The following is a 16,587-nucleotide window of genomic DNA, read 5'->3' on the forward strand; positions in this document are numbered from 1 at the left end:
AAGTGAGCCTAAGGCAATGCTTTGGTTATTTTGATCGGTAAAACTGTTTTTTCCTGACACTCCAGCATCAGCTCCAGACCCTGAACCCTTGGTACAGGCAGCTCCTCATTTCAGATGATGTTACTTCTCCATACCCAGGGCTGGTGCACCGGTGTCGCTGGCTGCTGCCAGCTTCGCTCCAGCGCTTTGGCACTGGAGGAAAAGCTCGGGGTGCACGGGAAGGGGCTGAGCTGCAGGACTCACCCCCCCAAAGCCCTGGCTGGGACGTGGCCAGGGCAGACACCGGCTGCAGCCCGCGGCGGGAGGGGCCTCCCTCCTCCGTGCATCCCCCCATCCGCTTCAAGGGAAGTTGGATGCTTTCCTTAGTGTAATAGGATTAAAGAAGGATTATTGCTGGTGGGAACAAACGCATCTTTTGGGGGCACCACTCTCCTCCTCCTGAGGAGGGACGGAGGTGGAGGGTCCCTCCATAAACCCTGGGAACCCACAGTACAGATAAGGCTTGTGTTGTAACGGGGGATTTGCAGAGAGCCCGGCTGTGCACTGAGCCAGCTCTGTAACGCAGAGGACAAGTTACGTGTCGCATGCTTCTACTGCGCTCTTTATCCCAAGGACGCACACGAGCAGCTAGGACACGGGCCATTTTGCAGCCTCAGCTTCGGGCTCACTGCTCAGCCGTGGGGGGTCCCTGCATCTCCTTTCCTCTCTCCAGAAGATGGAAAAGCCTCGGAAAAGCGCTTGGAAACCACTGGGCAGAGAGGTCCAGCTTATAGCTCATTGCCACTGACGTTAGTAAGATTTATCTACTACAGTATCGCTCAGGTCTGGTTGCTTCTGGAGTGGAGAAGTGAAAGCCGGGTGGAAGAGTCAAAGGCAGGGTGTCTGTTGCTGGGGAGGGCAAGAGGAAATCCTGAACAACAAGCAAAGTCCTAGTTTATAAAAATACCAGGGGTTGTGCAAACATGGGGGAGAGAGAGAGAGGGGGGAGAGAGTGTTTGTGCTGTGACAAGAGCTGTCACCTTCCCAGCCTTCGCAGGCTCAGAAGCATACGCTGCCCTATTAAAATGCTGCCACTGGAAAGAGAGAAAAAAACAAACCTGTTTGCTTTTGCCCACTGCAGATTTGTCAGTGGAAGCTGGCTGGGCGGCTCGGAGGGGCGAGCAGCGCGGGGCTCAGCTCTTGGCAGGTTTGCTACAGAAAAGCGTCAGGCTGGAGTCTGGTGGGAAACAATGTGCAGATGAAAGGACCTTCAGCCATAAATCTAGAGGTCAAGTCATTATGATGGGGGAATCAGAAAGCACCACGAGCCATTTATGAACACAATAGAGGTCAATCCAGGAGCAAACCATTTTGCTCAGAGCCGTGGTGGAAAACATATTGTTGCTTTGAGAGCTACATCCATCCAGGGAGGTGGGAAGTTCTCTTCAAAAATAACTGTAGCTCAAGCGCTTTAACATTGATACCGCACTTGGTTCATTTATTGTCTTTTCGAATTCATATATAGTGAGTGTGGGTGAATGTCTGCCTGTCTCAGTTGTATGTGCTACATAAAGCCCTGGCTTGGGAACCCCTTACTGGAGACACAGGGGAAACCTGAGCAGGCACAGAGGTGCCGCACACGTCCTGCGCGCAGCGAGTGCTGAGGGTGCGCAGGGCGCGTGTGCACGGCGCGTGCGGTGCGTGCATAGCGTGGGCGCCGTGTACAGCACGTGCATAGTGTGTGCACGGTGCGTGCATAGCGTGGGCGCCGTGTACAGCACGTGCATAGTGTGTGCACGGTGCGTGCATCATCTACTCCGTATGCACAGCATGCACAGTGCAAGCACAGCGCGAACATGGTGTGTTTGCGGGAGAGCTCCCAGCTCATCCCAGAGCAGCCTGCGGGACGCCTGCCACAACTGGGAGCGCCTGAAGCACCAGCCTCATCTCCAGGGCTGCTCTCAGTGCAATGCCGAGCCTTCACGTAGGCACGAAATCTTGGGGTGGCCGTTAGCAGCACATCTTTAACTGCCAAACCATGATGGATCTGCAATTCAAGAGGTTTAGCAGCGAAGGTTACACGGTAATGAACTGGGCCAACCCCCTGCAACCCCCGAGCAATAATTTAGCTGCTGTAAAGCCTGAGTGAGTGAAGCTGCCCATGATTTTCCCCAAACCTCTGCTTTTGACAGTCTCCCTGGAGCGTGTACCCACTGCCAGAACAGCCCCAGCTCTCCAAGCTGCCCTGACAAGGGTGATCCCTGCTCAAATCATTATTAGCAGGGAGCCAGCTCATGTACCCCCAGGCATGGGGGACCTTCAACGAAGCCAAAATGTGGGTGCATCAGCATTAACCTCAAACACCCTCAGTGCCGTGGTGAAGCAGCTCCTCATGCACTGCCTAAGTAAAAGGTTGATGCAGCCCCAGAGGTCCCAGAGGAGACCTTACAGCCGGCACTAACCACAGTGTTTTCCACCGATCTGTGCAAGCCAGGCTGAAATCTGCTGAGCTCGATGGTGACAAATTACAGGGGAGCTGGACCACTCTCCTGGCGGGCCCCTCGCAGGGCACCTCACGTGCCCTCTCCCGTGCTGCAGCCTGGAGCCCAGATGGGACGTACCCAGCTGGGAACGCTGCCCCAGGGCTGCACCGCTGGATTCCCCAGCTCACATCATTTGGGCTTAAAGAGGGGAAAAAGTAAAGTGCTCCGAGCCTCCTGATCCTGGGGTCTGACACATGGAGACCATGCGCGGTCTGTGCCCCTGTGCCCGGTCCCGGCTGGCTGCCACCTCCGAGCCGGCTCCGAGCAGCGCATCCCACACCAGTCAGCTGCTTCCCACCGCAGCCCGGACAACAGGCACCCAGCAGAGAGGATTTAAAGCTCCTCAGCTGCACCTCGTGTTATTGGTGCTCCTGGACAGGCTCAGGTTTTTGTACTAAATCCTTTGGATAAGAAGATAAAATAATAGCTGTGTTGGTTCTGGATGTTGGCTGAGCCAACAAATCTCCTCCGAAGGGGAGCTGTCAGTGGCACATACAGCTCTGTTTGCCCAGTGCAAATCCAGTCTGGGAGCACTGGGCAAACCTTGGAAAGGTCGAGCCAGTTAATCACGGTGCGGCAGGGGGAGGATTTGTTCTCCGAGTGTGCTCATCCCCTGCAGCAGGGGCTCCTCAGGAGTGTCAATCTCCTCAAGTCAACATCCCCCTGCACTGATGGGCATCGGGCACAGCTGCCTCTGAGTGTTTACCCTTTCCAAGGGGCTGTCCCTGCTGCTCTCCAGCACCGCTTGTAAACGGGAGCACTGGGGCCATTGCAGCTGCTGGTGCCTGAAATGGGATCTCGAATACCGGGTCCATTCAGGGATGGGGAACCTGGCACCAAGACCCAAGCACCGGTCCCCAAACCCTGGGGTTCCCTGGCTCACAGACCCTCCCTGGCTGTCCAGCATGCAGAGCCCGGGGCTGTTTGGAGGGTATCTGAGCAGACATCCCTGTCTGAGATGCCTCCAGGAAGGCACTGCATGCAGGGAGCTCCCGTATGGCTTCAGTGGTGGGTGGGAAGGACAAACAGACAGAGTGGAGCAGAGAGAGGGACCATGCGGATGGCCATGCCACGCAAAGCAGATGCTCGACCACCACAGGAGGAGATGGTGGCAGGAGCAGGTCTAACCCTGCGGGTTAGACCCACCCAGGCTCAGGGGGTCTCCATATGGAGAAGGGAAACACAGTACGGAAGAATAAAAGTATTTCTGCTCTGGAGGACACATTTGTGCTAGAAACGTCCCTGGAGTGAATCTCAGGTGCCCCAAGCTCAGGGATTTTGGCCCATTTGCCAAAAAAAGACCAACCTCCCACTGAGCGTCAAGGCTCAGGTGTGCAGGGGGTGGGGGTCAGGCACCAAGGTGTCCCCCCACATGGTGTGGGAGCCCCCAGTCTGCACGGGTCACACAGGGAGCGGTGTCTGAGCAGGGTCGGTGTGTCTGCTGTCTCCAAAACGCTCTGGTGCGCTGCACCTGCAGGACCAGGCAGGGCAGAGGCATGGAGAATGGCTTCTTGGGGTCACAGAGATTTGCTTTGGACAGACTTAGAAAAAAAAACCAAACCCCAAACCAGCTTGTTTTTGCATTCAGCCAATTCTGCAGCAGTAGGACAACTTACCAGCCAGGGCCAGCCTCTCCGGCACTATGACTTCAGGAAGGACAAGGTCTGGCCTCGGCTTTTGAAAACCCCTTCAGGGTCTGTCTGTTGAGACTTGCTGGAGCAAGGGCAGGTTGGCTCGCCCAGGAGGGAAACCTCTACCCCGCTGGGATGCAGGGTCCCTCTGACACTGGCTGCTTGGGTCCCGAGGGCTCAGCACCCAGCCGGGCTAAGGGTCCAGGCAGAATTGCTGCAGCACCTGGATAACATCCACAGCATCTGCTTCTGCCTCTCGGCAAGGTCATTCCCGTGCTTCGGCTCTCCCCTGGCCACGCAAGTATCTGGGAAGAGGGAGGGGAGAGAAAATGAGAGAAGCTGCAGGATAAATGTGTTAGAGCAGATTAACCAGCTCCCTCCACGCTCTTCCCAGCCTGCTGCTGCTATCAATGAGCAAAACCATTGCTCAGCCCCGGGGCTCCCCTTCCCCCACCAAGCACCATCCCAGGCACATCGGCTCGGCCAAGCAGCCCCCCAGCCCCCTGAGACACCCCGAGACAGTGCAGGCAGAGGGGGATGCCCAGGGCCCAGATGGTCAGCGGAGAGGCGAGAATAAAGGAGGCAGCAATCGTCCCCCCGGCAGTCCCAGCATACCGATGGGAAGGGGACGGAGTCCCAAGGCATGGCTCGGCAGGGCACACGCACAAGTCTGCTCCTCACACCGCTGTCTCCTGCTCTGCGCTCGACTCTTCTTTCTTCCTCTTCATCTTGCAGAAGCCATGGAGCCCGCAGAAGCAAGCAAAGGTGAACTGGGGCATCACCTGGAGCAGGAGAGGCGTGGAAGCACCCCCAGAGACCTGATGGGGACAGGGAGAGGAGTCAGGGCAGCTCCTGCAGGTGCATGGGGGATGCACAGGCAGGACGGAGGGCATAGGACAGATCCCCAGAATCACAAAACTGGAACATCACCCTGCATGGGCACACATCTCCCTTCCCCCTCCTTCCCCGCATCTGAGGCCCCCAGCCACGCACTCCCAAATTCCCAGTGAAAGACAAGGAGATTAAAACTCCCCCCTCCCCAAGCCCCTCTCCTCGAAGCAGTGAACAATCGGGACAGACGTGGGGACAGCTTGCAGCGCCTAATGCATATTCGAGGGCCCGGGAGGTGAGGTGCCCTGGGAGCGCCCCGGCGCAGAGGCAGCACCAGCGGTTATGGCACAATGAGGCACAGCTGAGAGCGGAGTTCACTCTCTTTGTGTCCGTTTTCAAGGGATAAAATAATGCCCCAAAGCACAGCCCACATTATGGCCCAACAGCTGCAAAATGTAATTATGTAAATGAAAGGCTGTTGTTCTTTTTTTTTTAAATAAATAACAAATACTCGCAGAAATACTGTCTGAAGTTAAACATTTATTTGCTCCCTTCTTCAATTTTTAGCTTTTGTACAGCTTGCAGATATCCAGCTCTACCTCTGCCCCAGAAGAGGCAGTGCTGGTGCTTGACGGGAGCCGTGCCCAGCCCGTACAGCATCGCACTGCCCAGCAAGACCTGTCCTCGCCACCACAACTGTGCCATCCTCCAGCCGTGCAGAGAGCAGTGGCACCGCAGCACCCACAACATGGTCACTGCCTGGAGCATCCTGCGGTGCCTGGACTCAGCATTTGCTCCCCATCAGCACCAGCACAGACAGGGAACATGTTGGGGCCTCAGTTTACCCATCTGTGAAATGGGCATAATGCTCAAGCTGTTGGAGGACCAAGTGGAACTCTCAGTGTAGGAGGTACTGTCACCTCCCGAAGCTCACAGCCACTGAGAGTAGCAAGCAAAGAGTGACACCCCCCAACAGCCAGGCACTGCTGAAAGCCCCCAGCCCGCTGCCTGCAGCCTTGGCAGAGTTTGGAGCAGACGTAATTCACAGCAGGGACAGCTGTGAGAAAATTAACCACAGGGGAAAAAGCCAAAGCAGGTGGGGCCCATGGACCCCCATCTCTACACGCTCTTCACCAGCGGTGATGTTGCAGGGGGGTGATGCCACATCCCTGCCTTCCCGCTTTCCCTTTTTCCAAGGGGCCCAAGCTGCAGCACAAAGTGAAACGCAGCAGCGAGAGGCATCCCATTTAATTCACTTCTGCTGCTGCCCCCCTCCCCAGCCATCTGGGTACCTGTCTACTAGCTCCCAAATTAAATAAGGCTACCTCTGGAGCTCACAAATAATGACAACAGGCTCTTTAATGAGTCTCCTGTTCTGAATGGCTTCTCAGCATAGCGGCAGGTCTCCGCGTCTCTCTTTGTGCTGCTGCTTTTTGTTACCAGCCTGAGAATAGGATTTTGGAGGGAATGGCTGGTGTGGAGGGGCTGTGTGGGGGCCAGCCCGCTGGGCTGGGGGGCCGCTCACCTCCCAGCCCCTGCGCCCTCCCGGCTTTGCACAGCTTCAGCTGGAGCGGAGCAAACCCACTGCCGGCAGGGAAGGGACAATGGGAAGGGAGAAGCCTTTGGGAGCCAGCACCCCAGTTTGGCACGCTGGGTCTGAGCCGGCACTGCCAAACTCAGACTTGGCAAACGCCTCTCTCGCCCGCGCAGGACTCCCACCCTCCCACCCAGCGCCGGCCCCGCTCCTCCGGATTAACCAGGCAAACACGTCGGCACCAGACCTCCCAGGCAGCCTGGGCTGAGCAGCTCTCGGTCCCCGTGGGTGCCCGTCCCCGCTGCCCCATGCCACCCCACGTCCCCCCCCGTGCCCTGCCTGGCTGTCCCCCCTTGCAGACACAAAGCCACCCCGAGAGCCTGGGCGGTCTGGCTGGGACCCCAGCGTCCATTAGGGAGCTATTGATATATTTAGAGGAGCTTGTAACGTGGAGGCTTTTCAGGCTGACCCTCTGCCTCCCATTCAGGCAGCAGACAATGATGAATGAGCCCTGGAGAATAGAGGCAGCCCAGCTGAGGCTGACGCTCCTGTTCTTCTTGAAAAGGTAGAAAAAGGATCCTGAAGGAGCAAGGAATAATTAAAAAATAAATGAACTGGCTTGGGCAGTGATGACAGAAGCCCTGCTTGATTTGCAAGGGCTGGGCATGCTTCACAGACCCATGCTGCCCTTTCTATTCAAGGGAGAAGATCCTTTGGATAAAACTCCACTGCAGCAGAGAAAATGCGAGGAGCATTAAAAATGTAAAGCTAGAGAATTCTCTTTAGTCAACTGCATAACCTCGGGCCGTGTTTGTCACTGTCACAGTGATGAATTGGGAGCTGTCTGAAATCAGCATGCTCACTTTAATAATGTCACTTTCCCTGAGCCCTAAAAAATGTCTTTCTGAACCAGCTGGACAGAGTCTATTCCTTAGCCCAGCAATTACCCATTTCCCCGGGCTTCGCTGAGCAAGCCGGGCAGCTCACACCAGCACGGCTGGCAGCTGAAACGGGACAGCTTCAGGAGGGGAGGTCCTGGGCAGGGGGAGCCAGGGGTGCGGGCAGGGGTGCAGGCAGGGCTGGGGCGCGAGGGCTGGAGATGCTGCCTTGGGCACCAGCTCGGCACAGCCTTGCTGCGGGGACGGCCTGGGGCTGCCAGGTGACACCGGTGGCTGCTGGAGCCAGGAAGGTGTCCTCAGGCACCAGGCGCTTTCGTTTCGGCTCATTTTCTTACTCTGCCCCAGCTTTTCTATTTCTGAGAAACATCGTTGAATTAACTTTCAGCTAGTTGGTTGGAAAAAAACAACATTAATTTTTGCATTTTAAACCCTGAATTTCAAAGCTGCCTTTTGCCGCCAGCGCATCGTTTTTTTCCTGAGAAATGGGATCATTTGCAATGGAAATTGGTCCCATATTTTTGCAGGGAACCAAATGGAATGAAATCGTTTGTAATGAAATGTAGAAAAGTTCCCAGAAATTTCATTTCATTTGCCTCTCGTGATAGCTAGCCCGTCCACCTCTACAGCCAGGATTTTCAGGAGTGATGATTTGGGGATCACCAGACTGGTTTTCTAACTTCTGCTGAGCAGGCATCCTTGGAAAAGCCCCCGGAGAAGCACCTGGGGCCGCAGCGCTGTGCTCACGGGACTTGCAGAGACTTTCTTCTGAAGCACGGCAACTCCGTGCGATGCAGACGCTCCCTGCACGGGGGGAGCCTCGCCTGGCACTTTCAGCCCTTTCTTTTTTAAGCATCAGAGATGCAGGTCCCACATCCCCAGGGCTCTCTGCGCCTGTCCCTGAGGGGACACAACCCCTTTCCCACACTCCCTGTCCCCCTCCTCCTCACAGCCACAGGATCCATCCAATTTAGCTATTTTTCAGCCAAGCTTTCAAAACCATTATTTCCTAGGGTTGCTTCCCCCCACACACCCCAAACCTTGGACATTTCGCTGCTTACAACCAGACCTAAGATAAAACCAACTTCAAAGCAGTTTCTATAATGAGCAGCAGTGCATTAGAAACCCAACAACAGAGGAGACGAGACCGGGATAAAACTAACCTGAAAAGAAGCACCATCCCTTTAAGGAGAGATAATGAACAGAGAAGCTGTTGCTTGGCATGTTTGCAGAGAATCGCTAATTAAAACATCGCTTCTGTAAAGTATGCTGATCCCATTGATTCTTCCCCCCACACAGTTAATTTGCTGCTAGGAAGGCAAAGTCGCAAGGGTCCTCATTATAAAAATTTCACTGGCTGCAGCTAATGGTTGTAATTAATAGGTGCAATAAATTTCAAATGGGCAGCCAGGGTGTTCATTAGCTGTGGGCTGACTCAGCACCGGTGGCCTCACCAGTTACTAAATAACCCATTTCCAAGCAGACGGGAGGAGGAAGGTGCTCTGTGGCACAACCGGCGCATCTGTAATTCCCCACCGAGAGCAGAGCTGAATAAATAATTCCCGGCAAGTCCCGGATTTGTCTCTTTTTGTCCCATTGGTGAATTGTCCGTGCAAACCTCCTCCAGGTCTCAGCCACCTAACTGGGGGCAGGTTTTCTCAAAAGCGCTGGTGCAGCCAAGTGACATGGATTTCGTGTGGGATCAGCACTCGAGGAATTGAACCCTCTCATGCAAAGGGCATGTAAATACCCAACGATAATATCACATAGCCAGGCACGGATCAAACCCTGGGGAAGCCGCTTGTGCAAAGCACAGACCCACACGTGGGTGGGTCTGCCTGTTGGGGATGTGGGCTGCAGCATGATTTTTAATGCTCTGGTCTTTCTCTGGGCATCCTGCACAAGGGCTGAGGTTTAAAATCTCCCTGGGCTCCTGCTGAGCATCACCCCCTCCGTAGGAGGTCTCAGTGCCACAGCCCCGTGTGTGCACCAACCCTCCCGGGGGCTGGGTGCTGCTGGTGAGGTGCTGGGGGTCCCGCTGTGTCCCATTAGGGCTGGGTGTCATCACAGCTTTGATTAAAAATCCTGGCTTTTCAGTTCATTATTATCTGGCTGTATTTAAAATATTAATAACTGGCACTCTCTCCCCAAGTTATCTCCTGGGACGAGCATCCATGGGGCCAAGCGACCCAGCAAGAAGCTGGTGCTGCCTCTGCTGCTCTGCCAGTGCACCATCAACACTGCAAGGAGGCAAACCCCATCCCGAGCCCTGCGCGGGCAGCGACCCCATCCCGTGTGCTGTGAGGTGGGAAGCAACCCCTGCTCACCCCGGCAGTATTCGGGAGCCGGTGCCCTGTGCACGACCCAGGTAACCCTCGCATTCCTGAAGCCAAAATTAGGGCTGTTGCCACGAGGGTTGTCTGGGGGCCGATATGGCAGCGTGGGGGCTCTCTGTCGGGGCACGCGGCTGCAATTTCCCCTCCCCGCAGGGCAGCGCAGGACAAGCCTGTGCCTCTCCCACCGGCAGCTTTGGAATACGGGAGCTCCACACCCAGCTCCTGGAGGAAGCCAGGGACGGTGGATGCCTCACTCATAAATGGCAGTTATTATCTGTAATTAGCAGCTTGTCCTGCTCTGCACATTTCCTTCCTGGAGCTCAGGAAGGCCCAGGGACTGCTGGGGGGGTCCAACTGCTCCAGCATCTTTGCCAGGCACCTTTGAGATGGAGCTGCCTGGCAGTACCGTGCAGCAGCTCTTCCTCAAGCTCGCTTCTCTGGACCAGGGATGGGGTTTCAATAGCTGCCTTTTTAAAAATAGACGTGTGCCTGAGTCCTCTAAGATGGCTTGAAAATGCCAATCTGATCTTCTGTTTTATTTAATGCTGGGAATGTTTTATAAGCACAGCAGCTGAGGGGTTCTGCTTTGCCTGGCCCTGGACATGGGCAGTAATCGCTGCCGCACGGGGCCGCGGGCAGAGGCTGCGCTAATTGAAAGGTGACTTGGAGCTGCTGCTGGGAGCTGGATGCCGGACAAGCCGAGAGCTCACCTGGCGCTGGCAGCATCTTCTCTCCGCGATGGACCTTTTCCAGGGGTCTCTGCCAATACCTTCTGCATGGCAGGGCTTTCATAGAAACACTTGTCCTGTGCATGTCTCCCCCCTCGCCTCCCGCAAGCCCTGGTCAGGTGTACCCCTGAGGATCAAACAGGCTGAAAACCACAAGTCAAATCTCGCTGCTTAAGCCCTAGTGCATTGCCAGGGAGTACTGGAGCTGGACAAACAAGGGCAAGAGAGAAAGAGATTGGGCAGAAAGCCACCTGCCCTGGCTCCTGACCACCAGACACCCCAACCAATGTGCTCACTTGGTTTCCTCCTGGCCCGGCTGCTCTTCAGCACAGCACCGCAGAAACACAGAGGCTCGTGCTCCCTCCGTTTCTTTCCTGCTTAATGCCTGCCTTGCTAAAAGAAAAATCAATAGCATAAAGGGTAGTGAGAGCAAGTCTCAGGGGTGGAGTATCTCGTCAGCGTAGTGCAGACAGGCTGCCAATAATCCTGCTCTGAGCCGCTTTGCCCAACAGCCACCGAAATATTAATGGGGACTGCTGCCGCTCCAGCATCCCTCTGCAGTCTCTCGATGAGAGGCAATTGCCACTCAGAGAGGGAGCCTGTGCCCCAGCACCTCTGCTCCCCGATAGCTCTTTCCCCCAGTGCTTGTGGGAGTGCATGCAGTGATGCCCCTGGCTTTGCCCCCCTCGGGGAGCCACCGCAGCGCAGCCCCCACTGACCCACCAGGAGCGGAGTGATGAGCTGCTGCTCATTACTTCCCCAGCCCAGTGTTCTGGGTCGCAACAAAGCGAATGGCAAAAAATGGGGCCTCTTGTGTATTTTTGGTTAATTTGCCCTGATCTCCCCTTCTTGGTGGTTAGTGGCACCCTTGCTCCGCGCTCCCCATCCCCGGCCTTGCGCCAGGTCCGGAGCAGCCCCGGGGCGGGAGCGGCAGGGCCAAGCCATGCGTGTCCGTCGCAGGGACGGGCCCTGCTCGGCGTGAATGGCTCAGGGCGGCCATTGTCATGGGTGAATTTTCTGAATGAGCAAATCCTCATTAAAAAATAATTAAAACAGCCTGGTGAGATTGGCTTAATTCCTTTCATTTTGACTGATGGTGTTTAGTTTTGATGATTTATGTGGCACAGTCTTGCCAGCTCTCATGCTTTCATTGTTGGAACTCATGGGATTTCATGATTTTCTTCCTTCCACACCTCCTTGAGTCATGGGATTACAGCTGAATCTCAGCTTTCATTTTTTTCAATGACTATTATTTTTAAAGATGCATTCCAGGCTCGTGAAATAAACTTAAAAGCCTGACACCTAATGACTCAAAGCTCAGGAAGTGAGAAAAAAAATAAAAGAACAGAGAAATTGCTCGCTTCCTGCTCGGTGAGGGTGGTTTGTAACCCCCGGACGTTGTTTGGGTGCTGACAGAGGTGGCAGGGTCTGTGGAGATGGGGTCTGTGGTGGTGGGGTCTGCGGTGGTGGGGTCTGCGGTGGTGGGGTCTGTGGTGATGGGGTCTGCAGTGGTGGGTCTGCGGTGGTGGGGTCTGTGGTGATGGGGTCTGCAGTGGGGTCTGCGGTGGTGGGGTCTGCGGTGGTGGGGTCTGTGGAGATGGGGTCTGCGGTGGTGGGGTCTGCGGTGGTGGGGTTTGTGGAGATGGGGTCTGTGGTGATGGGGTCTGCAGTGGGGTCTGCGGTGGTGGGGTCTGTGGTGATGGGGTCTGAAGTGGTGGGTCTGCGGTGGTGGGGTCTGCAGCAGTGCCCTCCTCTCCTGCCCCATCCAGGCCAGCTCTGCCAGGCTGCCGTGCTCACAGACTCTGCCTTTGCATGTTTAAAAAGTGCAAATTTGCCAAGTCCCACTGTATAATTAAACCTGTCCTTCTCACGCGCTCCCGACCGCTGCCTCCCTTCCAACACCCTCGTGGCACGGGGCTGACCCTGGCCTTCTGGGCACTGCGGGGACGGATCCTGCCGGGTGCAAACTGGGTGGCTCCAGCTCTGAGCAACCCACCGGGTCTGCAGCATCCCTGGAAGGGCACGGCGCGGTGTGGAGGCAGGGCTGGAGTTGCCCAGGCTTTTCTCAACCCCCTGTCAGCCCCTGCTCAGGAGAGCCAACAACAGCAGAAAGGGCTCCTGCCATCACCTGGCAGACGTTTTGGTGCCGGGTTAAGACAGTGCCGAGGCCCTTGGAAATGCCCTTGGTCTCCGCCTGATGCTTTTGTTCTGCGGGGCTGCAGGTGGGGATGCTTTGAACCGTGTGAGAAAAGCTCGCTACCAAAGAAAAGCGGCTCCCGCCGCCCTCGCAGCCCCCTTTGCCAGCACCCGGCGCCGCTGAGCGCCCTTTCGGCTCTGAATGGGGATGGCGGCGCCTGAAAGGCCGTGCCCCCCGCCATCCCCGTCCCCCTTTGTCTCTCCCTCTGCTCGCCACCCCCTGCCCCATCCATCTTGCTAAACCTTTAAGGCCCTGCAAGGCTTCAATGCCCCCTTTCACTTGTTATTTGTTACCAAATAAATATGGGTGATTAAAAAGGGATCAGGAGTCCGTGCGGTTTGCAGAGGTGCCTGGAAGGTGGAGTCCCTCCTCTGTGTAGCCCATGGCTTTTCGCCCTACATGAGTTAGGAAAAGCAATCACATAGGAATAAAAAGCCATAGACCACAGCAGAGGGCTTACCCAGGATAAGCCAGCAGTCTTTGGGGAAAGAAAAGGAAAAAGGGGAAAGAGGGAAAAATAAAAGCAGCCCCTGTCTGAGATGTCCTCCCTCCCCGTGCCCAGCTGGGAGCACGACCTGCTCCATCCCTGCCCAGGGACCACAGCCCCTCAGCTCAACCCTACAAAAATAGGGGAATCTCCCACCCACAACACCCCTACGGCCTCTGCCCCCATCACCTCTCAGCACCGTGGCATCGCAGGTGGTTTATCCTGGGTTGCCCCGGGTGAGGAAGGAGAGAGCCAAACCTGCCATGTCTGTCCCCTCACCAGCAGCCTGCCAGCGCGGTGGCCTGACCCCGGGAGGAGGACCCGGTGCCCTGCCTTTTCTGCTCCGAACGCTGTAATGAACTGTGATTACAGGGACAGCAGTCTGTTGCAGCAGAGGTGATGCTTAAAAGACAACACGCCATAACCTGGATCAATGGCATCTTGCCCAAACAGCAGACACTGAAATGGTTTATTTTCACTCTGCCATTGTCCTGGCCACAGCTACACCTTATCGCTGTTGGTAAGTGCTAGGTATTCCCCATCACATCTTTCTGTGCTGCTTTTAAACCTGATAAACTCTGAGTTATAAAATGGATTGGTTGCAAATGGAGCAGCACAAATTTACACCTGCAGATCAAGTGACCCTTCCCATAAAGACGACCTTGCTCTTCGGCAGCTGCTTCCCTTGCAGCAGCCCACAGGGTAAATCCCTTTTGCAAGCAAGGGGGGAAGCGCTCACCGTGGGGTAAAGCTGTATCCTGTCCTGTAGCTGTTCTGTAAATCTGACCCTTAGGGCTAACGAGGGACTTGCCCACAGTCGCAGAGTCGCTCAGCGGCAGAACTGGGAACAAAAAACCTTCCCTTGACCCCGCTGCCCCCGCAGCTCACCTGGCTGCAGAGGCGGCGGATGCTCAGCGGCGAGAGGTACATCCAACAGACCTGCCTTTGTCGGCTGAGACAAAGGGCTAAAGACAGGTCTGGCTGCAAACCCGCCTCCCACTCGCTTCCCCCGCTGCTGCCTTCCCCTGCGCCTTTTTGAAGGAGCCTCCATCTTCGTACCTACAAAAAAGGCATCTCAGGACAAGGTGATGCATTTCACGGGGAGCAGCTGCTCCAGCAGCTCCTCCAAGAGCCAGACACAGACCTTATTCTTTAGCAAAAGCCTCTGTACCTCCCCACACCTTGGGGAGCTCCTCTGGTGGTACCAAAACTGCCCAGGTTCTCCCTGGGAAAGCACTGGCCTCTGCCTTTATTCTCTTCCCCTGCCAGGACGCCGGCTCGTTCAGCAACAGTGACTGCTAATTGCCAGGAGCTGATGAGGTCAGTTCTGCCATTGAGTCTAGGAAACTCCCTTTCTTGTTGCCCTAGCAAGAATCCTTGGGAAATTCAATGCTTCTAAAACTATACAGCAATCAGGTTTGGATGTAGGTAGGATTTTGCACCCTTTGGTTCATAATAGCAGTGAACATGACTTTGACCTACAAACCAAACTTCTGAAGGCCACAGGTAGCCCTGAACTGGTGTTTTCCCAAGCTCTTTCCTCTTTTAACTCCTATATATGAATGACAAGAAAAAAAGGCCACCGTGCACCCCACCTTCTGATACAGTCACGCTCCCTTCCCGGCTCTTTTGCTCTGCAGGTGGCGGCCAGAGGACAGTGCACCCCACGGGCAGCCCGAGGCACCCAGCTCTGCAGAAGCACCATTTGGCCCTGGCATCATGCCCTTGGGTGCAGGCAGTTCTGCAGGCAAATTCCCCTGTGCGTACCCGTGGGTGCTGCGTGCACGCCAGCAGCCCCGCGTGGGTCTCTGCCCCCCAGCTCCGCACCAACCCAACCCCGGGTCCCATGGGCGCAGTAAGGAGACAGCCCCAATTTCATTGCACATCACATATTCAAGGGATAAATCTGTCGAGCCAGACTTAATGGCTCTTTGGGATATGGCCCTGTGGCTCCGCTATGGCACCCAAGACCTTCCCAAGGAGGTTGCATCCAAGGCAGGTGCCAGGCTGCTCTTCCCAGCATTGGAGCACGAGGACACGTGCCTGTCTGAGGACCGCCAGCCCAACACCACACCGCAGGGACCCGAGGACGGCCCGGAGCCGCCGGCCGAGCGCGGCTGACCTCACCTTTGGCAGCGTGGCATCCTCTCCACGGGAAGGGCACCATGCCAGCCAGCACGGGTCTTGGGATGGCAGCCACCGTGGCATGGCCCGCACCGACCTCTGCTCCCCGCGCCTCCCCGGCCCCCGCCAGCAAGACCCAGGTGCCGCAGGGATGCTCAGGGAAGCAGGTGCCCAAGCGCTTCCCAGGGCAGCCACCCCCACCTCCTTTGAGCCCCGGCCAGCTACTTGGGGGGGGAGTAGAGGGGGTGTGTGTCTCATTTTTGAAGCCCTGATCCCTCCCTTGCCAGTTGCTCCCGCTGCCGTCCCCAGCGCGCTGTCCCCACGTCCCCGCCGAGCCTCACTGCACGGTTGCATACTTGAAATGGTTGTGCACCGAGGGGCCGGGAGCGGAGGGAGGGAGCGGGGGGTCAGGTATTTCTCCATCCCCAGCTCTGGAGAGCCGGTAACAAAGGCGCTATTGAACTGCAGCCTCTCTGGTCTGTGAAGCAGAAACCTCTTGTATCTACTTCACTGCCTTTGATCTAACTCCCCCAGTGGGATGTATATTACTCATGTCCTGCTGCTTGGGTACTGCTGCCAGAGTGGGACGGGGGGGACAAGTCCCCACTCGTCACCCCGGGTTTGGGAAGCGTCCCGCTAGCACCGGGCAGGGGCACCCAGCGCCCGCCTCCGCTGCCGTCCTTCCCCACAGCCCCTCTGCCTTCGCCCTCCGCCCCCCAACCCCACCACCCTCCCAGACCTCAAACTTTGGGGGGATACGTGCGGGCGCCCAGCGCTGCCGTGGGCGGCTCAGCCGAGCGTAGAGGCAGGAGGAGCAGGGCTCTGCGCCTCACATTCCTCTTCTGTAATTAAAGCCGGTGCGCTGGGTGGAGGGGGAATTTCCCAAAGGGTTTTACTGGCGTCTGGACAAGGGTCAGACAATGAGAACATTTGACAGGGTGCCCAAATCCGCTGTATCTTGGATACGCTCAAAGCCTCCCCCGTGCTATTCGTCCCAGGCGCTGGTTTGCAGGAGGTGGGGGCTGTTTGGGCAGGTTGGGTGGTGGGGAAGGCGAGCGGGAGCTTGGGGAATCTCTCACAACATCCCTGCAGCCTTCACTCCAGCCAGGCTGCCCCAAAAGTGCAACAGCTTGAGCAGCACCAGCTTGCTTTGAAACCACGTCCCCACTGGGATCCTCCAGAAAATCCTGGGTAAAGGCATCAAACACACCTTAGAGACTCACTGTACTTAGAGCGGTGCTTTCAAAAGTACTTCATTGCCTTTGGCAAGCTACCTGCCTCGCTCCCTGGGGAGCTGGGGG

The 16,587-nt window shown here is 56.3% G+C and overlaps 1 protein-coding gene across 4 annotated transcripts; it reads right to left on the reverse strand.

The window, feature by feature from the left end:
- Window positions 1-782: 782 nt before the first annotated feature.
- On the reverse strand, window positions 783-15,645 carry BLACAT1 (BLACAT1 overlapping LEMD1 locus). 4 transcript variants are annotated; one of them, XM_075115570.1, is made up of 4 exons: window positions 15,290-15,645; window positions 4,769-4,971; window positions 4,139-4,458; window positions 783-888 (listed from the first exon to the last, which is right to left on the reverse strand). In XM_075115570.1, exons 1-2 carry the CDS (start codon window positions 15,638-15,640, stop codon window positions 4,831-4,833), a joined length of 492 nt encoding a protein of 163 aa, XP_074971671.1. In that variant the 5' UTR covers window positions 15,641-15,645; the 3' UTR covers window positions 783-888; window positions 4,139-4,458; window positions 4,769-4,830. The 4 variants fall into 4 exon arrangements, with proteins under 4 accessions (XP_074971671.1, XP_074971670.1, XP_074971669.1 ...); XM_075115569.1 differs by having other exon boundaries at window positions 783-1,216; XM_075115568.1 differs by having other exon boundaries at window positions 783-4,458.
- Between the last annotated feature and the right edge of the window lie 942 nt (window positions 15,646-16,587).

The sequence above is a fragment of the Phalacrocorax aristotelis genome, chromosome 21 (assembly GCF_949628215.1).
Source record: "Phalacrocorax aristotelis chromosome 21, bGulAri2.1, whole genome shotgun sequence".
Taxonomy (NCBI): domain Eukaryota; kingdom Metazoa; phylum Chordata; class Aves; order Suliformes; family Phalacrocoracidae; genus Phalacrocorax; species Phalacrocorax aristotelis.

Excerpts from the sequence above, each read along its gene's own strand:
- BLACAT1 (XM_075115570.1), bottom strand. The coding sequence starts at position 15,640 with ATGCAACCGTGCAGTGAGGCTCGGCGGGGACGTGGGGACAGCGCGCTG. Across the intron at positions 4,972-15,289 it reads AGGATGCCACGCTGCCAAAG|GTCTCTGGGGGTGCTTCCAC; the intron begins GTGAGGTCAGCC and ends TGTCCCCATCAG.